Source organism: Triturus cristatus, chromosome 5_1 (genome assembly GCF_964204655.1).
Source record: "Triturus cristatus chromosome 5_1, aTriCri1.1, whole genome shotgun sequence".
Lineage (NCBI taxonomy): Eukaryota > Metazoa > Chordata > Amphibia > Caudata > Salamandridae > Triturus > Triturus cristatus.
The window spans coordinates 274,171,334-274,197,066 of record NC_140587.1 but is presented as its reverse complement, the minus strand read 5'-3'; the positions used below and the strand labels follow the sequence as shown (position 1 = coordinate 274,197,066).

The 25,733-nt window shown below is 47.2% G+C and overlaps 1 protein-coding gene across 4 annotated transcripts in view; it reads right to left on the bottom strand.

Annotated features, from left to right (window-relative positions):
* Positions 1 to 25,733, bottom strand: part of ASAP1 (ArfGAP with SH3 domain, ankyrin repeat and PH domain 1) — a 1,875,051-nt gene that overhangs the window by 872,044 nt on the left and 977,274 nt on the right. For all 4 annotated transcript variants that reach the window (XM_085604920.1, XM_085604922.1, XM_085604921.1 and 1 more), the window contains one exon: positions 13,943 to 14,106. In XM_085604920.1, coding sequence (XP_085461046.1) covers positions 13,943 to 14,106 — 164 coding nt within the window. The remainder of the gene's footprint in view (positions 1 to 13,942; positions 14,107 to 25,733) is intronic.

Sequence of the window (25,733 nt, the reverse complement as noted above, 5' to 3'; positions counted from 1 at the left end):
GCTGACGGTAGGGCTGAGATGAGGTGGAGTAAGAAGTGCATCTGCCTTGTTGGTAACCTCCTCTATAGGAGGATTGGCCCCTACCTCTAGAGCCTCGAAAAGAAACCTTCCTATATTGCAGCGTTCCCAGTGATGTTGCGGTGTCTGTATCTTTTTTGATACTCTGCAGAGCCTCGATGTGTTTTCCGAACAAATCCTCTCCATTGAAGGGAAGGTCAAAGATTTTATTCTGGACTTCAGGCCTAAACGCTGTTGCTCTCAGCCATCCTTGCCGGCGTAAGACTGCCGTTCCTCCCAAAGATCTGAAGGCAGTATCCGCAATGTCCATTGCGCAATCTATGACTTCAGCCGAAGTCCCTTCTCCTTCTTGGAGGATCTTTTTGGCCTCCTGTCTATCAGCTTCTGGAATTCTGTCTATGTAAGGCGAGAGGTCACACCACGTTTGCCTATCATACCTGCCCAGAATGGCCAGGGCATTCGCCACCTTAACTAGAAGGGCAGACATGGAAGAAAATCTCTTCCCCGCATTGTCCAAGCGCCTACCCTCTCTGTTGGGAGGTGTCGTAATCGGAGCTGATGGATTCCTCGATTTCTGCTGAGCCGCCTAGGTTATAACTGAGTCCGGCTTGGGGTGGCCTAGTAGACAAGCTGGAGCATCCGAGGGCGCTTTATATTTCTTGTCCAGCCTGGCGAGTACTGGAGTAACCGTTGCTGGTGTCTCCATGACCTTGAGACCCTCTTCCCATATGTGACTGACAATTGGGAGAGACCGAACTGCCTTGCGATATGGCTCCTTGAAATCGTACAAGAAACATTCCGTTTTGTCAGATGACATGGTGAGCGCAAATATCGTTGTAGCTCTCTCCATTAAATTATTGAACCCCCCCCCCCGACGTCCTCCGGAGGAGAATCAACAGGTTTCAGTGAAGGAGACGAAGGCGACGGAATGAGATAAATCGTCTCACTCTTTACTAGGGTCCGTTATCTCTCCCTCTTCCTGTTCAACATCAGAGGTCACTGGATCTGGTTGAGACCTTGGTAGTGGTAATGTAGGCAAGTATTCTGGTAAAACCTCTTGCCGTGGCACTGGCGTACTTGGAATAGAGCGTGGCTGAGATGTAGCCACCGGTATCTTTTGAGAAGTATGAGGTATAGGATGCTTCTTTTTATAATCCTCTTACATAAACAGCAGATCCGTTAGCAATGAAGACGGAACGCTCACCATCTCTTCCTTGTACTCCTTGCGATAGTGTTGCTGGGGATGATCCTGAAACCATTCATTCGTCTTCCCAGTCATCCTCTTGGCACTTTACATGCAACTGCGACGGGCTACTGGCTCTTCCTCCTCTAACAGGTGGGATGGTACCAGGTGTCACCTTACTTGGAGAGGTAAGTTCTAGGGTAATTCTCCTCTTCCTGGCAAATTCCCCGTCGACGAGATCGCCATCGAAACCGCCGACAAAACTATTGTTGTCGATGCTGCCGTCGTCGTTGCCGTCAACGATCCCGTCGCCGAGATCGTGGTCGTCGATGGTCTCGGCGTCGACACTGCCGTCGACGATGACACCGTTGACGGAGATATAGCTTTAGAAGTAAGTTTTACCTCAGTTTTCTTCGACGACAACGCCATTTTCTTCGCCGACACTCCCGTCGACGACGTAGATTTCTCCAATTTTTCCTCAGGAGGTGTGGAGGCCGGCTTCTTGAATGAATGTTTGACTTTAGGGGGTGATTTTGAGGGCTCTGAGCTTGTCCTCTTTGTATGTTTTACCCCTGAAGCATGACCCTTGCTCTCCTTTTCCTTACATGGTGGAGATTTTGAGGGACTGCGCCCAGAAGACCGAATAGTGGTCTTTTTAAGGGCCTTCTCAGGTCTTTCCCCTGAGGTATGACCCTGAGGAGATCGGCTTCTTTTCTGAGATCTCCTAGAAGTTGTAGACGCCTCATCACTGTCACTAGACATGACGTCTTTCCTGGTTTTAAGTTTTTGAAGCCATAGTAAAAGCCTTCCTTCACGATCCCTCGGTGTTTTATTAGAAAAGGTACGACATACCTTACAGTCCTTTGCCTGATGGTCTGGATAAAGACAGTATATGCAATCTTTATGAGGGTAAACAGCCTTTTCTTTGAACAGGTAGCACAGGCTCTAAATAAAACTTTCTTCTCTTTGTCAGCCATTCTCAGGAGTTGGTGAAGAAAAAGACAGTTATCAAAAATAATTAAATTAGTTGAAGAACTCTCAAATCCAGAGTGAAGTAGAAATAAACTGTAGAATTTGAGCAGAGCTCAAAGGAGACTCCCTAGCGCAACGTACGGTAAAAAATCTGAGGGGCAAGAGGTTCTCGCAGGAGTGTTCTAGAGGATGAGAGGCTATGATTGGTTCAGAGACAAGTTTGGTCCTTTTTTACATAACGAAGGTTATGGGTTGCAAAGGGGAAATGGGCCTAGGTCTCTTTTCAGTTTGCTATACTACTAAGCATTGCTTTTTTATGTACCGGAGACTCCCGTCTCGACGACGGGGAATGATTCAGGCATGTGAATCTATGAAAGCTCCAATACTGGAGTAATCTTAAAAGATGTGAGGGGGAAAATGGGCGCACGTTTCCAACATAGAGAGACTGCAGAGAAAAGTGGTATAAAAGAGAGAAAGTGATTGAGGCAGTCTGAAGACCATTACCACTTACACAGATCTTAGTAATATTAAATTCAGTGCTTCACTTCTTTTAGAAAACCCCCACCCTTCATCCCACTCAAAGCACAGTGCTCACCAGTTACCTTTTTTTGTCCCCTTCAGAGCCTTTTTCATTTTCACCTGGCTTTTGCTGAACATTAATTCAGTCAACAAAAAATGTGGTAATTCGTTTGTTTACATAATAAAGGGGTCAAGAAGCCATTGCGTACACAATGTAACGCTACATAAATATAATAAAGCATTTGCTTTTTAATTACATGATAATAAAAGTTATCACAAAATGGAAATAAACACTGGGCTATAGAAGAGTTTAAAATCCTTTCATCCATCTTTTAAGGATTAGAGGCCTATAGAGAAAATTAACTTGCCTGTGAAACAACTAAGACAATCAGATCTATTTCTAACACGTCAAAATCCGTAAAACAAAACTATCAAATCCTACTCTCCTGCAGGGCTCATTTTTATAAAGCAGAGACAGCCTTTCCCTGTCTGTGACACGAAACAAGAGAAACGAGGGCGTGCCACTCAAGACACATGTACCGAAAGACAAAGGAACAGGAAATGTAATAAGAAGGAAATGTGAAAATATAGGAAAAATGAGGGAGTTCAGTACACAGAAAACATACAAGCACGAACACATTTAATCAAGCCCCACCCCAGCCCTCACTTAGGCAAAAAGGCACCCAGTCCCCGACTCAAGCAAAAGAACACTGCGGCCTGGTAAAAGAAAACATATAATTAAACATAGTAACGGACACTATTAGTATGTGTTGGCTCACAACGGGCGGGGAGAACGGGCAACGCCTTTCCACTCCAATGGAGGAGCCGCTCTTGGTGGCAGCAAGGCTCTATGGGTATATGAGTGTACAGAGATGCCAGTGGGATTCAGTTTGGAAGCCCCTGGTTTAGCATGGCACAAGATAGATGGTGAGAACAGCTTCCCCAGACAGAGGAAGAGTATTGCCTGCATTCCTGTGGCTGGAGAGTGGAAAGCCAGGCACTAATGTGAGGAGAATGGAAAGAGGGCTGTCTTTTGAAATTCCATACCGACCTTTGTTACAAGATGGTGCAGATTTGTTTTATCTGAGCATTGTCACTGGGTAGCTGGTCGGGGTGGAGAGTGGAACAGTAGTTCCTATTGTTCAAGGTGAGGAAGCTTCTAGGTCAGGTTTGCACTTTTGTTTGACCCCGATTACTGCCTTAAAAAGGCTGACAACCAAGTGTGTCCATGTTGTAGGGGCTCAGGCTTAGAGACTGCCTTGATGCTACGTCTTGTGAAACACATCACTTTACATGGAGGTCAGCCTGAGGAGGAGACTTGAAGTACAAGTTACTTGCCTTCGGTAACAATGTATCTGGTAGAGACGATTCTAGCCGCAGATTTCTTAACATAGAATTATCCCCAGGCGTGAGACTGGACCTGGAAAACTTTCTTGTCCAGCATCTCTGCGCGCCGGGGGCGGAACCACGCGACTTCGCCCGACGTTCTCCACAGGCGTGACATCAGCGAGGTCACATAAGCCCCACCCCGGCGCGCTGGCGTCAGTTTGCTTCGGAGAACTTTTCCGCGCCACAACGCGGAGCCATCACAACAAAACTGAGAAGAGCATGGGAACAGTGTGCGAAAAAAACAGAGAAACAAAAGAGAGAGAAACACAAGGTGAGAAACAGCACCAGGGGGCACCAAGGCACCAGAAGGCAACAACAGCAGGCCAGAGCAGAGCACCGCTCTGAGGAACAACTGTGGAAGCCAAGGCGGAAGCACCAGGTGGCAGTAAAGCAGCAGAAGGCCAGAGCAGTGAAGCCAAAGCAAGAAAAGAGCAAAACACCACTCCGTGGAACCACTGTGCAAGCCAAGGCAAAAGCCCTCTTGGAGGCGCAAACATGTGAAAACACCGTGACAGAAAGAGAGAGAGAGAGAGACTACAACCACAACCATAAGGGGAAGGGCCACAAGCCCGGAACAGAGGAGCAACAGCAAAGCATCCCCAGATTACACTGCCAAGGCTGACCATACCTCCAGAAAGGAGCAGGAGGTCAAAGGACAGGCAAGACATCTTCAGACCACAGTGTCAAGGAGGGCCACAACCTCCGAAAGGAGCAGGAAGAGAAAGGACATGTAAAAGAACCCCTAACGAAGAAGACCGGTTGGGGATCAGAAACCCTAACCTCAGAGGGAAAGAGCAAAGTAGGCCCTCACGCTGGAGAGAAACCAGCTGGAGGGATGCCCGACCGGAAGAAACGAAGAGGACAACCACAGAAGATAAGTCACCCAGGACAAGGCAGGGACGGCTGCACCGCCAAAAGTGCAGACGGAAGAAGAAAGGCACAAGAGAAGACATCAAAGGCCACAACAGCGTAGCAGAACAAACAGGTCCGCACTGGCACCCACAGCCAGCAGGAGGCAACACCACGGAACCGTGCACCCAGGATAAGCTAGACGCCGGCCGAAGGCAGAGGTCAGGAAGAGCCAAGAAGGGCTCGGACAGGCCCCAAGGTAGGGGCCGGCACACAGTGACCCACGAATGACAGAGGACCAAGGTGGACAGAAGTGCAAAACCGCTACAACGCAATGCCTCAGACAGCAGGCCGAACTAGGCCAGCGACACAGCGATCCAGGAGAAGGACGGACCGGGGCGCAACGCAAGCTACTCTAAAACCATCAGCAAGAAGATCGCACCAGCGACATACCCAGACGCCACGCAAAGCAGAAGTCCGAATGACGACCACACCTCCCCATCACATGATAAAGCTATATAATAGCTACCATTACCCCCACATAGGGTATGTTACGTCCCAGAGCATGGGAACCCTCTTAAGAAAAAGTTTCCGCAGCAGAGGACAGACAGAAGATCCTGCGGAGGAAAAAAACGCAGAAGGCTTGCCAAACAGCCAAGCATGAAAAGACAGAAGGCCTACACTCAGGGCCTACACGGCTTACCAACAGACAAAACCACAAGTCAAAAAAGGGGGGCCGGGCCGGACCAGCAGCCAACAGCACCAAAGTCCCAACAAAAGGACCTGAAGGCACATGAACCACACAGAACACACAACCGGGGCTACTCGGTACAAGGCCCCAATACAACAACGGAAGAACACCTCCCTAACGAGGTGGAGGAGGAGGGCGAAGCCCCACAAGAAATCTCTGAATGGCCGAATCCACAGGGGCGTGGAACAATTGAGTGCCATCAAAAGGAAGGTCCACCGGTTCTTCGAAACGCCGGAGGAGGCTCATGACTGGCTTGAGGGCTGGCAACGGGTTCAAGGTGCTGGGCGCTCGGACCGGAGGGGACGACAGCCGGGGGGGTCGGAGGACCCTGGTGGTCGGGACCGGCGGACGGAGGAGGCAGAGGAGGGCCCCGCCGGATAGGAGCTCCTACGGTGCCTCTCTGGACACGCTGCTATCTGGTGAACTTAGAGACCTATTACCACCGGAGTGGTCTGCTTCATGGTTCTTTATCGAACACTCTATGGGACCTTGGGGCAGGGGATGTCGTGGTCTTCCTCGGACCTCCCGCTCCTTTGCACGCAAGTACTGTTTGGGGTTAAGGGGTTTGAGCACTCTGCTGAGTTGGGGTGGCGGGCAGTTCTAGGCCCGTATGGCAGGGAGGCAGGGAGGAGGTTTGGGGGTTGGGGACTGTTTTACTGTTTTTTTTGCTATGTTTGAGTTGCTCATGACAATGACACTTACACCACACAATGCACGCCTTCATTGCGCTACACATGTCCTATGCCGGTTTCGCCACAATGTTTGCTGCATTTTGCCCTACCTGCCTTAATGTCAGATCTAACGCAAGCCACACCCACTGAAACCAATCTGACCCCGGTGCGGCCTCTCTCCCTGCTCACGTGGAATGTGCGGGGTTTGGGGGACAAGATCAAACGGGGACTGGTCCTGCAGAGTATTAAGAGATGTGCCCCGGCGGTGGTCTTGCTTCAAGAGACCCACCTTACTGGCACCGCTAGTAGAGCGATGGATAGATGGGGCTATAAGATGGTGGCACACTCTGAATTTACCTCCGGATCCAGGGGGGTGGGCATACTGGTACGCCGACAGTCCCATTTAATAGTGCACAATGTTAAAACTGATGGGTCGGGGCGATTTGCGGCGATCCATACCCAATGGGAGGGGCGGCCCCTTAACATAGTGCCTGTTTATATTCCACCTGCACTGCATGCCGCGGCGCTCCCGGCGCTCAGCGAGTTTCTGCTGGCGTTACCGGAGGGGGAGGTGATATTGGTTGGAGACTTCAATGCTGTGATGAACGACCTCCATGACCGGTGCCCTCCACGGTCGAGGGGCGGGGGAGTCTCGCATCTTGAGAGCTTTACGGAGGCACTTGGGCTAACGGACTTATGGCGGCTGCATCACCCGGCGACGCAGCAATTCACGTATCACTCGGGGGTGCACAATAGCTTAACGCGTATAGACTACTTCCTGGGGTCGTCTGGCTGCCTCCACAATATTGATAGTATAGAAATTAGACCCAGAGGGATATCGAACCACTCCCCGATCCTCTTGCAGTACACCCGCAATCACTTGATGCGGCGCCGCATCTACCAGATGCATCACAGCTGCCTACGGCTCCCTGCTATTCGCAAATCTGTAGCGAAGGTGACGAGCCTTTACTTTCAAGAAAATGCCGCCTCGGTTGATTCCCCTGCTGTTCTCTGGGAGGCATACAAACCGGTCGTTCGGGGACAGGCTATGGCTTCCATTGCAGAGTACAAGCGTGGAAAGCTCTCTGAGCTGCAGTCACTGGAGCTGGAGCTTCAAGCGGCGGAGGCCCGCCAGGCTCAAGACCCGTCTCCTCGGCCTCCCATGAACTGAGATTGGTACAGACGAAATACAGGGAACACCTCGCGGAACGCACCCGACAGCGCCTGGAAGCTTCGCGGCACAAAGTTTATGACGTGGGCGATAAAACTGGAAAGTTGCTGGCGTGGCTTGATAAGCGTGACAGTGGCGATAGGTGGATTGCGCAACTTACCACGGAGGAGGGGCAAAGGACATCCGACCCGAGCGAGATAGTGCGTGCGCTGGCAGGACACTTTCGGGGGGTCTACTCTTCCGCTTCCTCTATGACAGTGGAGGAGGCGCTGACATACATTAGAGACCTCAAGATGCCCGCACTCTCGCCGGGGGCGCCGGAGGCCCTGGAAGCTGACCTCACGGTGGAGGAGATACAGGCGGTTATTGGCGCATTGCAGCCCGGTAAGGCTTTGGGGCCTAACGGCATACCGATTGAACTCTATAAGAGGCTGTCGAGACGCTTGCCCCACATTTACTGAATATGTTTGCCCATAGCTTGCGATCGGGCGAGCTCCCAGTAGACCAATGCACGACCACGATTGTGGTGATTCCAAAAGTAGGTAAGCCTGCCGATCAATGTACCTCCTATCGTCACATTTCGCTGCTTAACGCAGAGGCTAAGATCCTCGCGAAGCTGCTAGCCAGCAGACTGACGCCGCATTTGTCCGAGATTGTGCACCCAGACCAGTCAGGCTTTATGCCCGGCAGAAGTACATCCCATAACTTGAGACGACTGCACGGGGTGTTGGCCCAGGCGGAACGGTTGCATGAGCCGGCGGTGCTTCTCTCTCTGGACGCGCAAATGGCGTTCAATATGGTTGAGTGGCCCTTTCTTTTCGCGGTGTTGTTGCATCTGGGCTTTGGGCCCAAATTCTGCGCCTGGGTTCGGCTCCTCTACACTAACCCAGTGGCCCATGTCACGGCCAATGGACATATGTCAAAGGACTTCCCCCTGACGCGTGGCACGCGCCAGGGCTGTCCTTTGTCGCCACTACTCTTTGCCTTGGTACTTGAGCTTCTTGCGGCTTGGATACGCTGGGAGCCCATGATACGGGGCCTCAGGTGGTCTGACGGCTGGGAGGACCGCGTCTCCCTGTACGCGGATGACGTATTACTGTATCTGTCCTCCCCTAGACGTTCTATATTAGCGCTACTTAATATTTGTGAGGTCTTTGGCAGAGCGTCTGGCTACACGATTAATTGGTCAAAGTCCGTCCTGTTCGTGATGCATGGCCCTCCACCGCAGTTGCCGGCGGGGTATCCGCTCCGCGTGGCGGACGGATCGTTCAAATACTTGGGTGTCCACATCACGCTGGATCAGACGGAGTTTTTCCGGCACAATCTGTGTCCCCCGATGGACCGCCTCAAGCGGGACGTGCAGCACTGGGGAGCGCTGCCGCTGACCCTATTGGGGATAGCAGCGCTCTTCAAAATGATGGCTTTGCCACGGTTCTTATACGTGCTGGAGAACACAACGTATCCGGTTCCCCCGGCCTACTTCCGTGCGATTGCGGCGCAAGTCTCTAGCCTTCTATGGGGCAACATGCCGGCATAAATTGCGCAGTCTAAATTAGTTTGTGGGTGGTATGACGGGGGAATTGCGCTCCCGGATATTCAACTCTACTACTGGGCGGCACAGTTGAAGGTCATTAATCAATGGCTCCATGCGCCACAGTCGGATCCGGCATTTAAGGCGGATAGAGATATATTGGGCGAGAGGGGCATACTGTCGCCACTATATGATGGGAGACTGGCCCCGACGTTGATTGGCCCCCTGTGACAGACTGTGTCTATCTGGCATGCGGCCCAGGCCAAATTGGGGTGGCGGGGGTTTTGACGCAACTCACACCGCTCTGGGATGCAAAGCAATTGGGACGGTTGAGGGATAGTAAGGGCTTCGATGGTTGGGACAACATTGGAATTTCAGTGATAGGTGATATGTGGCAAAAGGGGGCAGTCGTCCTGTTCGCACGCTTACAGCAGCAATATGACCTGGCTCCCTCGGAGTGGTTCCGGTACATTCAGATCAAAGATGCCCTGAACGCAAAGCTGGCTCCCGGCGGGGAGGTTCCGGAGGCATCCCCGATGGAGGACAGGCTGCTGACGGAATATATGCCTAAAAAGGCTACGTCCTTCACGTACCGCAAGCTTATCAATAACATGCCGGACCTCATGGGGCCCTTGCGGGAGAAGTGGGCTGATGAGATCGGCGAATTTGACGATCCGGAATGGCGCGAGGTGTTGGCCATCAAGGCTGCGGCTGGTGCAGCTCCGAATTTTGCACCATTCATACTATACCAGACATTTGTTACACAAAATGGGCAGAGCACCGCACCCCTTCTGCCTGCGTGGTTGTGGGGAGAAAGGCACTTTTTATCATACCATTTGGGAATGTTCTGTAGTACAGGATTTCTGGAGGCGGGTGATGCGGACAATGTCGCAGGCGTGCGGCGTATCGTTGGTGCCGGAGACCCAGTGCTGCTTGCTGAATGTGTGGGAGCCCAACGACCTCAGTCGCCAGGCCCAGAGCTGGCCACGCTGGGGATAATGACAGCGAAGAGGAACATAGCCCAAAAGTGGGGGGTGGGGGAGGTGCCTTCACTGACTGCATGGGGGAGAGATATGGACGGGGCCATGTTTGCTGAGCACTCAGCGTTTATTAGGCGGGGTTGCCCCCGCAAGTGGGACAAGGTATGGGGGGCATGGAACAAATTCAGGGGAGGGATATGTGACCCACCACCGACGCCACACGATGACACCTCTGATTCAGACTGATGCAGTAGATTTTGGGGCGGCAATGGGAACGGTTGATGCCGGCTATGGACTACATTACCGATATGCTGTTTTTGTCCGTGGTGTAAATTGGGATGTTGTATTGTCAAAAGATACAAACAAAATGTCTATTCAAGTGTCTTGCTGTTTTGTTCACAACAAAAACAATAAAAAGTTTTTTAAAAAAAAAAAGAAGAAGAAGGAAGGTCCACCAACCGTTCCCTCACGTTCTCCGGGAATACACTATCCCGGAGCCAGGCATGGCGATGAAGGGCCACAGAAGTAGCCATGGTACGACCAAGCACCTCCGAAACATCCAGAGCCGAGTGAAGATTAAAGGACGCCAGCTCCCGGCCATCCAACACATGGTGCCTCAGATCAACACAGGCACCCTCCTGAGAAGCGGCAGACATAAGGGACTCCGCCAAGTCCCACAAGCAAGAAGTGTCCCTTGCCAAAACACAAAGAGTATTAAGGGCCCACAAAGCCGCACTGGTGGAGGCGAAGATATTGCGCCCCCAGGAATCCAACCAGCGGTCCTCGCGCGACGGAGGGGACAACACCGAGGGAGGGAAAGGCAGTCTGCAAAAGAGGGCCCTTGGTAGAGGGGTGGAGGGAAAGACAGACAGTGTCATGCAGTGCAGGACGGTGGCGGTGTAGAAGCGGCTGGGGCACTGGGTCCCCCGTGGCGGGCCGCCCCCAAAAGACGTGTGAAGCGAAGCCTCAAAGGGAAGAAGCAGCTCCCTACCCCCATAACCCTGATGGAGGACTTCCAGAAGATGATCTGTGGGGAAATGGGAAGCTGGATCGCCCATGCGCAAGATCCCCGCTGCCGTGGATACAGCCCGAGCAAAAGCAGCACCGGCCTCCGTAGGGCCCCGTGGAAGGAAAAGCAGTTCCTCGGAGGGCGACAGCTGCAAACTAAGGCAGCCGTCCCCCAGGCCAATCGGTGGAAGGAAAGGCCAAGTCCGAAAAGGAGAAGGAGGAGGAGGGGTGGCCGAGGAATGGGGAACCTGAGGTCCTTCCGGCAACAACTGCGGGCGCGGCGACGCCGATGAGCCGTCTTTGGAAGACGCCGGGGAAAACTGCACGACGTGGAGGCACGTCTCTAGAGAAGACGAGACCAACAAGCGCCAAACCTCTGGGGAAGAGGGAGCGTCCAAAGACGACGCAACAACCCAACGCCAGCCTGGCGCGTGGAGTCCGCGACCGGTGTCAGGTGAATGTCTACGTCTAAGGGGACGCCGGAACGACCTCCGCCACAACTCGCGGCGCAGGAGACCAGAGCTGGGTCGGAGCCGGGGCGGCCAGGGAACGGCGCCGAAAAGGTGTCGAGTCGACCTCCAACGAGGCAGCCACTTGCATGGAGGGACGAGGGGGGCCCGGGGACACGCCCTGACCCCTAGCCGGCCCCAGCGGTGCCCCAAGGGCCAGCAGCCGCCGGCGCCTGAGCGGCGTCACTTCGGCCTCGGACAAGGCCGCCGCCTGCCCAGAGGGCCGAGGGGGACTCGAGGACACGCCTCGAGTCCCGGCAACCTCCCGCGACACCGCAGGGACCCCCGCGGGGGTTCGCGGCGAGGCACCCGGGTCCGAAGGAGGGAACCCTAAAGAGCCGCACCCTGACGGCCCCATATCCTCCGAACCAGTCAGTGCCGGAGACGCCGGCAACGCCGCAGGAGCCCCCGCACGTGGCAAGGGACACGCAGACGTCCCAGGAAGTGAAGGAGGAGATGGAAGAGCCGATGAGGCCTGCAAGGCTGCCGCATAGGCCTCCATCTGGGCTCTGGTCGCCCCCGCGCCGGGGAACGGCGGATAGGATGGCGACGCGCAGGGCCGCACCACCCACGGAGAACCAACGCCCCCAACAGGCCAGAGACCGGGCCCCGGGGACAAACTGAGACACTTACCAACAGGCGAGCGACGCCCTTGCGGCCTGGGAGAGGGACGATGTCGGAGACAAAGGCGGCGGTTCTTGAAGCCGTCCGCAGGGGACGGACGCGGCGCCGACTGGGACATGCATGCCGACAGGAGCTTCATCCGGCGCTCCCGCCGGGACTTCGGCTTCATCTGCTGACAGTCTTGGTGCTCCCCCAAACACCACATACAGATGGGGTGAGGGTCCGTCGCCGACATCTGGTGCGTGCAAGACTAGCATGTTTTAAAGCCCGAAGGCATTCGCACACTGTACCCAAGAAAAACAAAAAAAGAATGCCTGAACAGGCCAGGACACAATCCGGGTCCGCGTTGCACGCGGAAAGAAGAAAACTGACGTCAGCGTGCCGGGTTGGGGCTTATGTGACCTCGCTGATGTCACGCCCGCGGATGACGTCGGGCGGAGTCGCGTGGTTCCTCTCCCTGGCGTGTAGAGATGCTGGGCAAGAAAGTTTTCCGGGTCCAGGCTCACGCCTGGGGATAATTCTACGTTACGGAATCTGCGGCTAGTAGTCTCTATCAGATAGAAGAACCAATCCAAACCGGTCCTTAAGCTTGAGACCGTGGATCCACATCTCCTGAATAGAAAATGCATATAAAAATGGGATCCAAACTACAGCACTTTGTTCCAGTCTTAATTTTCTGTTGACCAAGGGAAGTGCTCTGCAGAAAGCTCAAAGAGCTGCTGTCTACACGAGGGTGCCAGCCACAGCAGGCCATGAACCAGCGCTGCCACTCGCTGTCAATGCCAGAAGATCTAGATCAGAAAGCTGGGTCATTTTGGAAGGCCGAAAATTCTGGAGGATTCATGACATGGTCCGGGACCAGCCAGGCTACCTTCATACAACAATGTTGGGACCAAAGGCTATTATAAAGACCAAAAGAACACGACTTGCCATCATAGCATCTGACCAGAGAGAACTGGCATGCAGGCATCTCAAGACTTCACTACGACCAGAGCAAGATGACGTGCTCCAACAGAGTTGAGTGTGGAGACTGAATACTTTTAGCTCAATGTAAATCATAGTTATGAAAATACGAATGAGCACCTGTTTGCCCTGTGACCCCTAAAACGGGATATGGCATGTAAGAGCTCTGGTAAAACTTGTCTTCTAGTTGCCATATTCCTATCCTTAACAAAATCTGTCTTGTATTCAGTTTCACCTACTTCAGCTCTCATCATGTCTGTTTTCAAGTACATCCCCCTTTCTCTAAAGTAAGCAAGGCAGCTTTATTTGTTTTATATTATATCTACATATATTTTACTGTATATATTGTATTGCTATAGTATCATTCACATTAAAGTAAACACACTCCATAAATTAATCACGTTCAGGAAGATGCTTGCTTCCTCAAGGCAAAGAATTGAAGGACAGCTATATCTAAAATACACTGCTTTTCTGAAAGGCAAAAGAGTAAATGAATTAAATAATGAAAATGTTTGTTGAAAAGCAACCAAAAAAATTATGAACGACTGAATGTATGATATAATGCGCTGGTTGCTTGTTGTCTGCTACAAAGGTGATGTGGCTCAGCTTTTAGTGCAAGAGAGTTAATAGACTGCATATGTTTGCACTTTTCTGTAAAAAGATGGTGTTGAAATGTTGGCTCACGCATTTAGATCATTTTTTTAAGCTCTAAAACATCATCACTTATGGATACCAGTAATACAATGGGTAGGTATTATAGTGAGGGAAACATACTACTTAGGCCAAATACATTGAAATAAATACCTAATGATCCACAATCGCAGCAGACATCATTTCCAGGTAATCGCTGGATGTCATCAATAATGGCCTTTGTAAGATCTTCCAGACTGCTTTCGCCTGTACTTTGGTCCCCTCTGAATGCCATGTTTAATGCTTCCTCTTTGCTGTTCGTTAATACGGAGATCCATCTATGGTGTAAATAGATGAGCAAATTAAAGTAAAGCACTCCGAAATTAATTTTGTAATTAATGTTACTCTTCGAGACACCATGTCAAGCACTCTTAAGCACACTAATATATTTATTAACAAATATTTTACTATCATATTTTAAAACAGCTAAGCCAGTTCATTAACTATGTTAAAAAGTATTCTCACAAATCATGAACTCAACATAGAGCAAAGGCATCAGGAAATGGACAGCCAACAAGATTAAGTAACACTGCACAGTCCAAGAGAATGGACCAGAAGCTACGTCCTTTAGTACAGAACGTTAATGCTTGTAAACCCTACAATCCGCTAAATCAGAGGGTTTGCCACTAAACACATTCACTGATTCTGAATCGATAAATGGATTCTGGAATGGATTATGAATCGTTATTTGGAAGGCACATATTGTGAGCATCTCTTCCAAATTGCGATTCGTCCTCTGATTTATCTATGGCTTGCAACTGCAATTCTGGTTGAAAACCACTATTCACTTAGAAGTTGGGGTGGTAACTGGTTCGCCAGGGGAAAGGGGGCACATTTGCACCCCTTCCCCACTGTGAATGCTGAAAAACGTTTCAGCCAGAGCAGAGAGTGGCCCATGGGACCACTATTAAGACTCAGTGAAACTTTTTAAAAAAAATCAAAACTCTTTTTTTAAATGCAACCCATTTCCTTAAAGGAAAACAGGCTGCATTAAAACATTTTTTTTTGCTTTATTTAAAACTAAATATGGTGGCCTTCTGACCCCAACAGGCCACCATACCAGTGATTGTGTTCAATTGCATGGAGTCACCAATTGCAACCTGCCTAATGAATACTAAGTAGACGGGTTATTCTGCAACACCGATTCATTTTTTGAGAACCGAACTATTTGAAAATAGGTTGGTTCAAAAAATCCTAGCCCATTCGGAAGAAAATCAATGCACAATCTTTGACCACTTTGTGCAAATGGAAAAATAATATATCAGGCCCCATATCCACTATAGGGGTCACACAATTTCTGAAAATGAAACACTAAGGCAGTAAGATCACATGACGTACCATCAACATCCTAATGCCTTCCTTGAGGAATCATCTGGTATCCCATGCTTGGGACCGACTTTCTGGTGTCCAAGAGCTGTCAGTATTTTGGTACTAGCAGACAAGCAGAGCAGCGACACTGGAGCCTCTCGCGCCACAATACTGTGACCAAATACCGTCCCAAATACGGCAGAGGTATGGTAGAAAGAGGCAATGTCTCACCTTTCCACCGGCACTACTCCTAAAAGTAAGTACCCTGCAAGTATTCCAATTATTATTTAACTACAGAGAGTTGCATAGTCATTTCCAGGGGTGTGATGATGAGACACAGGCAGAATAAATACTGTTATGATGAAATGTTAGCTGCTCAAATATAATACTAATACCTCTGTTTGTAGGACGTGAGTGACCACGAAAGTTTAAACATATAGATCCGTTTTTTTGTTTTTTACAGATTCTTAAAGCATCCAAGAAGAAAATAATAATGTACCGAAAGCTGATACTTTGAGGCATGTGCAGACACCAACACAATCAATTGTACTGTGATCAGATTTAGGGCCTGATTACGAGTTTGGTGGACAGGGTTACTCCATTACAAATGTGACGGATATCCCATCGCCTTATTACAATTCCATTATATCCTATGGAACTTGCAGTACGGCGGTCGGGATATCCATCACATTTGTGATGGAGTACCCCATCCGCCAAACTCGTAAACAGGACCTTAGTCTGCTTGGGCATTACCTACAAGGAACTACGAATATGCCCACAAGCAGCTGAGAGGCTAACAATATGGTAACTACGCCACTAGGAGGGCATACTGATTAAAAAAAAATTGCAATCTGCGCTTAGCTAGTGTAGGCAGAATGCTGCCAGAGGGTTAAAGGGGAATTCGATTGCATGTATATGCATAATGTTGCATACCAAAGGTGCACCAGTCATACTGGTGCATTGAGAAGACCAAGTTACAAAATGTAAAAAAGAGAACATTTTTTTTAAACTGTATATAGTTAAAGCTGCGTTATGTCATCTTTTTAAATAATTATTAAAGAAACCAGAAATCGAAAATAATCTAAACATTATTAAAATAGAACAAGGAAACGTAAACTATAATGATTTTTTCTAACATGGGTATGGTTTGTGATGCCTATAAACGGCCTAACTCAGAACAGATGCCTGGTATCTCCTTTTAATGTACTTTCTTGTTTTAAAAAATATCCACCAAGAAAACCTGTTAAGAGGCAATATATTTAAACTTTTTGGGGGGTTACAAATTACATCCATATAGCCACATCAGAATTACAGAACATTTGGTTGAACTCGCCAATGTCTTAATCCAAGTTCTAAAGCACAATATAAAAGAAAATGCAGGCTCTGGATAGGCATTACAACCACTCTCAGTCCTACACATACAGTACAACTGACAGGGCACAGGTTGAAACCTTCCTATCCGGCTGTGTTCTGAGTGAGCCAGTTCCCTTTTAAAGACAATACAGTGGAAAGAAAAGACACCTTTATGCCAATCATCCATTGTTTGGGTACATGGGGAAGTGGGTGTGTTGATTATGGATTCAGGGATAATACCAATGACGCATAACTAGGATTACAGTAAGTAGCTTCTTCCTTCTCTGTCATGGGATTCTCTCTGATATCGACCAACACAGAATAGAGTATCAAACTGAAGTAAACACTGCCCGAGAGAAGTTCAAAACCACAGAAGAGTAAGGATGTATATGTTGACGCCTGCCCCACTACAGTATATTCATGGAGTCAAGACAGTTATGCTATCGAAGTTATGAACCAGGTTCCAGTAATGTGCTAATCAAATGTCAGGAAACAGGCCATTTTTCAAGAGCACAACAGTAGCTGATGTACCCCTGTATGTAATGGCACCAGGCCTGCCTCTTGAGGCCCTGTTCAATTTTTCATAACATGTAGTAATGCAGGAGATTAACACTCTAGCTATGGACTGGTTTACGCAAAGTATTTCTGTGCAAACCAAATAATCATTAATAAAAAGCTGCTCAATCTCCTTTAATTTTCAATATAGTACTTCAGAGGTCCCTTTCAAATATAGTGTATTCATGGATTTTTCTGCGTGAGAAGATGCAGGAAAGCCTGTTGTCAGGAAGAACGTCTGATTAACATGGACGTTATAAATTACTTTTGAGAGAATATGAATGAACATACAAGAATATCTAAATGTGGTGGAATAATATTGAAGGTTCTTCCATTCAGCAGAGAGCCTAAACCTCACTCGCCCTCCATGCTGCAGTTATGGCAACAAGTAAAGCTACTTTCCATGTCAGATGCTGGAACTCGGATTTGTGCGCAGTTTCAAAAGGAGACTATCAGCATTTAGTTCCCAGGTACGAGAGGCCTTTTCATTGTTATAAAAGCAAAACGGACTAATGCCCTAGAAGCAATTTTTAATGACTAAAACGGTGAAAAGTGTGCCAGAGAAGGGATTTAATTGTAAGCAGTGACAGCATGCACTTTAATAGAAGAGAATAGAAGGTAAAATGTTGTTACAAAAAGAAGATAAGGTAGTATTGTCTACTTTTGGCTAGTTCTGGGGTCCATTTTCTTCTGCAGGCACCAGATGCAGAATCTCCCACAGGTAAAGGCTTATGAAGAACAAGTAGAATGTTGCTTTGAACTTTCTGAGGATATTCATGCAGGCATCTGGTAGGCTGTACTGCAGATTCACAGGATGCAGCGGTCAGGTTTGGAAATTGCAGGCTTGGACGGCCGAAATTACCTGACATTCTAGTTAGAAGGGTCAGATACCACTAGGAGGAAAGACTTTAGATTAAGTTGCACTGTTATCAGCTTCAGAGTATTCAAGTGCTACAGTTTCTCTTTTGGCAAAAGAGCTTCCCTAATGTTTGTTTCAGTCCTTCTCCTGTGCCGTTCGCTACAACTGACTAAACTGGGGTGGTTTCCTGAACAAGGGTTATTTGAATTTCTCCTTCCCAGTCTACCATTTTCTGAGACCACTTGTCCCTAGGACACAGCCAAAGAGGACACTTGTGAAACATGGCATTGGCCACCAGGAAGGTGAAGGATGTCATAAGCCTAAGAGAGAAGAGACTTTTCCCACTGAGTCTTCAAACGGATAGATGATCATCTTTCTCCTGAATACCACAGTGATACTGCATCTTCTGCAGAACTTACTTTGAGGAATTGATTTCTTCACCCATTTGTTGGCAAAAATCAGGCGAATAATTTAGATTTGGCCTTTTTTTGTCTAGTAAAAAACAGTAATAAATCACTATGTTCTTCAGAGGTTTTGGAACCACTGCAGTCTTCGGCCAAATAAGTTGCAGAGAGTCTGAGGGAATGTGCATGGACACTTTTGGTGGCATGAGAGGGAGTGAAAAGAAAAGAAACAGAATTTTGGATCCACTCTTTACAATACTAAGCATCCAACCGTTGTTATTCTCTGCTTCAAGGGGAAACGTTCGGCAATACCCCCTCCACCACAATACCAATTGGTTATGGCTGAAAGACTGAGTCTGTTTGGAGGGAGGAGACATACAACAAGCCAAGGAAGGCTCTTGTATACTATTTGCCTAGAGGAGCTTCCTTTTAAAAACACGCTTCTAAGGAGCTTGCTGCTGTCCCTGATGCTGCAAGCTGTTGCTGTCCTTTCTCAAAGGGTAGTTCAGAGTGCTACAGATTTTCTTGAATGTGTTTGGATCAAACAATTGGAATGTTGTTAAGATGAGGAACTGGGGGCTCATCCAGGGTGGCTAAAACCATAATGTTTAATTAAAAAAATAAAGATGTATGCTACTGTATGTTGCAAAAGAGATGTACAGGAATTCACATTGCATTAGTTATCTTTTGGCTTTTATCTCTCCAAAAACATGAATTGTGTCCTATTTTTCAAACTCATAAAGCAAAAAGTCAGAGAGGTTTATTCTTAATATCCGCATTACCCCTGCTTGATGTTGCCTTTGTGTTGAGATTTGCTTTCGATTTTGAAAGGATCGAAAATGATCTTTTCATTTCTTATGCACAATGTTATACATATTTTATGATGGATAGAGGTCACTGGTGTGCCTAAACTATACCTCTTGTAAGGTCTCCTGTCTTTAAAGAGGCTGGAATGGCAGTTCTCTTAAATTCTAGATTCCATATTATCATCTGTATCTGGAGATTTCTGTGTCTGCAAAACTTGTGTCAGGATTATGGAGCACGGGAAGTTGAAGAGGCAGTATCAGAGCTGGCATGTAACTTGACTTCCTCACCTTACTGGAGGCACTGCATCATGAGGAAAATGTGTCCCATGTCTCCCTCTCCTGCTTAAATGTGCATTCCCTCCCTGGTCTTGAGCCTGCTGCAACACATCTCCAAAGTTTGCACCTTGAAAAGAAGGCATTATGCTTACCTTATTAGACTTTTTACCCTCCTTATAAAGGACATCTGCCGAAGACCCAATTTCAGCCTGAGGAGAGCTAAAACATCATAGGAAAACAGAGAAAATGGCAGAAAATTCAGAAAAAGCTGTTGGGGAAAAAACACAAAAGTCGAGGAACGCAAAGCCAGGGCCAAAAATAAAAATCTGATAGAAGAGGAAGAAATAGAGTACTAGCCATTGCTTGATTTGCAAATTTTTGGTTGTCCTTCTATTCCTATTGGAAATTACACTGAAGCTAAATCTGTGCTGTTTCCTATTCTCAAACCAGCAGAGAGCAGGCATTGTAGAGCTCCAGTCCCCAGAAATAAGTGAGCCCCATAATTGGCAAATGTAAGGACGTTTGACATTTTTGTGTTAGCTGAACCACACACAACTTTAACTGTGTGTTTCTTCAGTGCATATAGCATATATGAAGATACGCAGAGGGTAATATGCAATTTATTCTCGAGTTTGAGGGTATCATGGCTCACAAGAGGTGCCGCCTTGTGAGGGTCATGCTGCCACTCACCACACCTAACAATGTTGATAAGCAATCGTTGCTTACCTGAAATCATAGTTCCCCCTCCAGGAAAATCATAATTGTAGTTATAAGCACTCAACTGTCAAGCTCATAACAGAGATCATGGAGTACTTTTTAATAAATACATAAACACACACAGAAATGTTACCATTCTATAAAGCACACAAATACAAAGCATTTTTGGCAGACTTCAACATGGTATATTGCCAGGTTTCACTGATTTCTATTTTTTAGTTTTTTAACAATGAAGCTAATTTTTAAAAACAAACATTCGCAATTATCCAAAAATGACAAGAAAAAATCATTCACAATTTTTCTTTAAATGAAGGATGAGAGAAAAGAAGGGCAGCATACATTAAAAGGTTACAGCCTAAAAGGTAACCAAACTACTGAACAACTTACTACTTAACCCTGCGTGTCACACAATTTGGTTACCCTTCAAATATATGAGCTATGAGAGCTATGACCAGTTCCTTTCTGATTAATAAGGGTTAGTTATATTTTCAGACCCTTCACCAGTAACATTTTTAAATCCTCTTAAAATCTCAAACAATGTAAAGCCTGATCTGCTGGAGAAGAGGGATTCTGAAAGAACCTTGGTAGATAAATGATCTGATTAACATGGGTGAGTACTCATTACCACTTTATCTTTGTGGAACACTGTGTATGGTTCCTAACAACATACAGCCTAAATGGCACTATATTTACGTGCGGATGGCTACCAATGAATCTTGTTTACATAAGATATTGTATAGTAGCCTTATAAACTCGTTGCAAATAGGCCACATTAATTTCAAAAATACCTAATGAAGTTCCCATCAGAGAGATGGTCTTGTTAAGAGAGGAAAGACCTTCCTAATTTCATCTAAAAAGTCTCTTACAATAAGGATTATGGAAATAAGAGGTCTGGTTAGGATTTTTTCTATAAGTGGTAATTACCTGCAAGGTGTACCTTCATGGAGAAACCTGCAGCCCAGCTTTCAGAAAATAAACAAGAACAGCCGCTTCCACTTGGCATTTGGTTGGGTTGATATTCTTCTGGATGTACAAGATGCAAAACTCATTTCATTTGAAAAACATACGACGTTCTGGTAGATGGATGTCTAGCTTCCTTCAAAATGTCAATGCAATCTTGCGGAAGAGCTTAGTGTCCATAAGAATTCAGGAGCCAAGCTCAATGATGGAAGAATGGTCTTAGGATATGGTCCCTGAATTTTTATAGGAAATCTTGCCTGTAAGGCAGATTCTTATACAGGGGTGTGGAATTTAATAAAATATCTACTTGTTTTGATCAAATGTAACATCAAGTCGAATAATGCATCAATGCATGGAAACATTTTGAAATTCTTGAAAATGCACTGCACCCTGTCCTCTTTTGTTTTGATTTTGTGGTTACATTTTCCCAGAATATTACCAGAATGGTGCACTGTATGTCACCCTCAATTTGTAAATTAAAATCATATAATCTGTCTGGAGATTCCGGTGCACTATGGTTACTTCTGCCCCGCTGTTGAGGAGAGTCACCGCCCACCTTCTGTCCAGGAGGAGAGTTCTCAGTGTTTGTGGCATATTTTGATGTTATAGCCGCAACTTTCTTTTTCTGAAATTAGGGCTTAAATTGAGGAGGTTTCACCTATTTCTTAATCTTCACGTCAGTTGAGCGTTGTTTCTCTATCTTTGGTTTCACATACTCTTACTGTTAGCCCTCCTCTCTCATATTGTTTTTCGATGAGTCCTGGAAGGAACAAGAAGGACTAGTATCAGAAAGCTAACACCTATTAGGTACTTTTAACTGTGTGCGATCACACAAATTATAGCATCTATCAGAGGACTCCGGTGGTGGAGAACCACCTTGAGACTTTCCTTTAGGTTTGGGCTTGACCCATCATTTTTTAACAAACTCTGGGTTTTGTTTAGCAGTATCTTTGACTGAACTAGGTTTGACAAGTTGCGGTTTACTTGGTCTGGTTCCCAAATTATTGTGATCTATACAAGTAAATACTTTAGAAATAATTATTGGTAGCTCACGTTCCTGGCTGAGTGGTGCAACCTGCGCGAGCCACTGGAATATAGCCAAAGATGTTTCTTCGCCTTTAATGTTAAGACAGAATCATTGAGGAGATTATGGTAAAGTTTCCCAATAATTCGATCCCGAAATCCAGGGCAGCAGCTGGCCTGTGTACGTTCTGCATTTGTTTTAACACCTCCAGCAAGACTGACATAGACGGAGTACAATGTGTTATGGTATAGACTACAGCAAAGACTGAGCCTCAAGTGGCACAGTCACCTATTACAGGAACCATCACATAGGGTAAGTAGATAGTCCATATTCTATGATTGTCTAGTGGTCCCATAGGGGAGAAACACAGCTTCAATTTGATACATTCTTTAGGCGATCCAAAAATGAATCTCCTCATGATTTATGGGAATATTACCCATAATTGTATGTAGAATTACAGAATTTATTGTTGATACTGCAGACAACTGCGGTTGCCCAGCTAGGCCTGCCCTTGCTAGGACAGCCATCAAGGTGCGCGATACATACTGAGTTAAGCGTCGGTATAGTCTAACTAGACCAGTGTATAATTACTGTAGCTCATTAACATTGAGACCCTGTAATTAGGTAATTGAGTATAACCAGCTAACACTGGCTCCTTCCTTACTAAGGGGATCCATGGATGTAGGAACAAGAATGTGTATCATGTTTCCACTGTGAAGGTGGAATTTCTAAGAGCTGAGATGCTCTGTATTGTTGCGAAGGTGAAGCATTAGTGTATTCTTGAAATGTTTGTGCATTAACATCCACAGCTGGAAAATTGACCCAAGAATAGAAGCCTTCTAAACGATAGGCATTGTGGGCTTCAACCACCAAGATAAAGTCACCGCCTGCACTGCCAAGGCCATGCTAATGTATATGTGCGGACTGCAGATCTGATATGCAACTGTCAGCAATTGGTACAGTCTGTGCCATTATAAAAACAGTAATGGAAACAAAGTGCAAACACAAATAAGGGTAATCCTTTTAGAGGTTCAAGTTTAAACAACCAACAGAAAAAATAAGGTGCTTCCTAAAATACTGTGGAGGATATATCCCCAACACCGCGGACGTCTCTGGTGGTAGGTGTGAGGGTGCTATGAGCAAGCACAAGTACTACTCAGGAGACCCGCTGAATAAGTACCAGACCATCATTGATAGTGCCATGTTGCAAGGAATCTGCTGGGAAAGGAGAACTGTGCCTTAGGATGACAGGACGTCAGAATGTAATGACTGAGTCTCTCTACCAGGTCAGAACAGTAGGCCCAAATCTGACTAGCTCACAGTACCTCACCCGAGAGCTGCATATGTACACACTTAGCATAGATCGCCATCTGGGGTTGGGCCCGGATGTTTGCACTTGTTATTGTCCTGGACAGTCTTTGGAAGTCACGAGATAGGTGACTCCTCCTTTGGATCATAGTGCGCATGGGCATCAGCTCCATCCTCAGATTGTTTTTCGCTAGCAGGGAAATGATGGAGCTTTGTAAGAAACAGGAAAGATGCCCATGTATGCTGTATCTAAATAAGATGGTACTGGAACAGATAAAGGTAGCCGGGGAGGCGGGTGGGCGTGTGTGGATCTGCAGCTCTACATGCCAAGAACAAATGCATACTGGTAAGTAGCATTTGCCGTTCGAGGCATATGAGCTGCAGATCACACACTTAGCATAGATTGTAATACAGTACCCATTTTTAGCGGCTACCACCAGTATCTGCTGCAGTAGTTTGAAATAGTGTTTTAAGAACAGCCTGGCCCGCAATAGCTGGTTTTGTTTGCACATCCACACAATAGTGTTTTGTGAATGTGTGCGGTGTAGACCATGTAGCTGCCCTGCAGATGTCATCTAAGAGAATGTTCCATAAAAATGCCATAGAAGCCCCTATCCTTCGTGTAGAGTGGGCTTTCGGAGGAACAGATAAAGTACGTTTTGCTTTGTGTTAGCAAATTTGTATGCATTTAACGATTCATCTAGCTATCCCAGACTTTGATATGGGGTTGCCTTTGTGTGGTGGTGAGAAAGACACAAAAAGTTGTTTGGTCTTACGAAAGGTTGTGTTCTCTCGATGTAATAAAGCAATGCTCTTTTAACATCTAAAGTATTAACGGCTCTTTCTGCGACTGTCTGTGGTTGCAAGAAAAATATGGGCAACTCCACAGACTGATTGAGGTGGAAGGGAGAAATTACTTTTGGAAGGAATTTAGGGTTAGTTCGTAGAACAACCTTATTATGATGTATTTGCCGAAAAGTTTCCTGGATAGTTAGTGCTTGTAGCTCACTAACTCTCCTAAGAGAAGTAATGGCTAGTAGAAAAGCTACTTTCCATGTTAAGAATTGTAACTCACATTTATGTAGAGGTTCAAAAGGAGGGCCCATTAGTCTTGTGAGAACGATGTTTACATTCCACACAGGTGAGGGTGGTACTCTGGGAGGAATTATCCTTTTAAGGCTTTCCATAAAGGCTTTGATGGCAGGTACTCTGAAAAGTGATGTGTTGTCTATTTTGTAGGTATGCAGCTATGGCAGCAAGGTGCAGTCTAATAGACGTATAGGCTAAGTTTCACATTGGAGGTGTAGAAGGTACCCTATGATGTGTTGGATAGACACATCTAGGGGATTGATGGTGTTATGACAATATATCACAAATCGCTTCCACTTAGCTTTATAGCAGGCTCTAGTGGTGGGACGTTTAGCTTCTCTAATGACGTTCATACAGTCAGGGGGAAGATTAAGGTAACCAAACTCTAAGACCTCAGGAGCCATATCGCAAGGTTGAGCTGAGCTGGGTCCGGGTGTCTGATCTCTCCAACGTTCTGGGTTAAGAGGCGTGGTGAGAGGTGTCATTTTTGGTGTGGCACTACGGACAGTTCCAGTAATGTGGTGTACCACGGTTGTCTGGCCCAAGTTGGAGCAACTAGCATGAGAGTCAGTGAGTGTTGCTGTAGTTTGCGCACCACCAGTGGAATGAGTGGGAGAGGCGGAAAAGCGTACGCAAATCTGCCTGACCAATTCATCCATATCGCATTGCCTTTGGACAATGGGTGTGGATATCTGGCAGCGAAGCTTGGGCATTTGGCGTTTGTGGGTGGCGAAGAGGTCTATTTGTGGTTGCCCCACATTTGAAAGAACGGCTTTAGAACTTGCGGATGAAGTTCCCACTCGTGGATTTGTTGTGTTTGACGACTTAACAGATCGGCTATGGTGTTTTGGACTCCCGGGACATGTTGGGCTAGGAGAAAAATATTCTGAGGTATAGCTCATCTCCACATGCTCTGTGCTAGGTGAGAGAGCTGCAGAGAGGGAGTCCCGCCTTGTTTCTGTATGTAGTACATGGCTGTCAAGTTGTCAGTGCGGACTAAGACAGCTTTGCCTGATATTTGCTTTTGGAATGCTTTTAAGGCTAGGAATATGGCTAGTAACTCCAGGTGGTTGATGTGGAGTAACTTTTGTTGAGGTTCCCACCTGCCCTGCAAGGTGTGATGTAATAAGTGAGCTCCCCAGCTGGAGAGCGATGCGTCCGCTGTCATGACAATTTGAGGAACTGGCTCTAGGAACGGTCGCCCTTTGGAAAGGTTTTTGGTGTTCCACCACTGCAGAGAGCGATG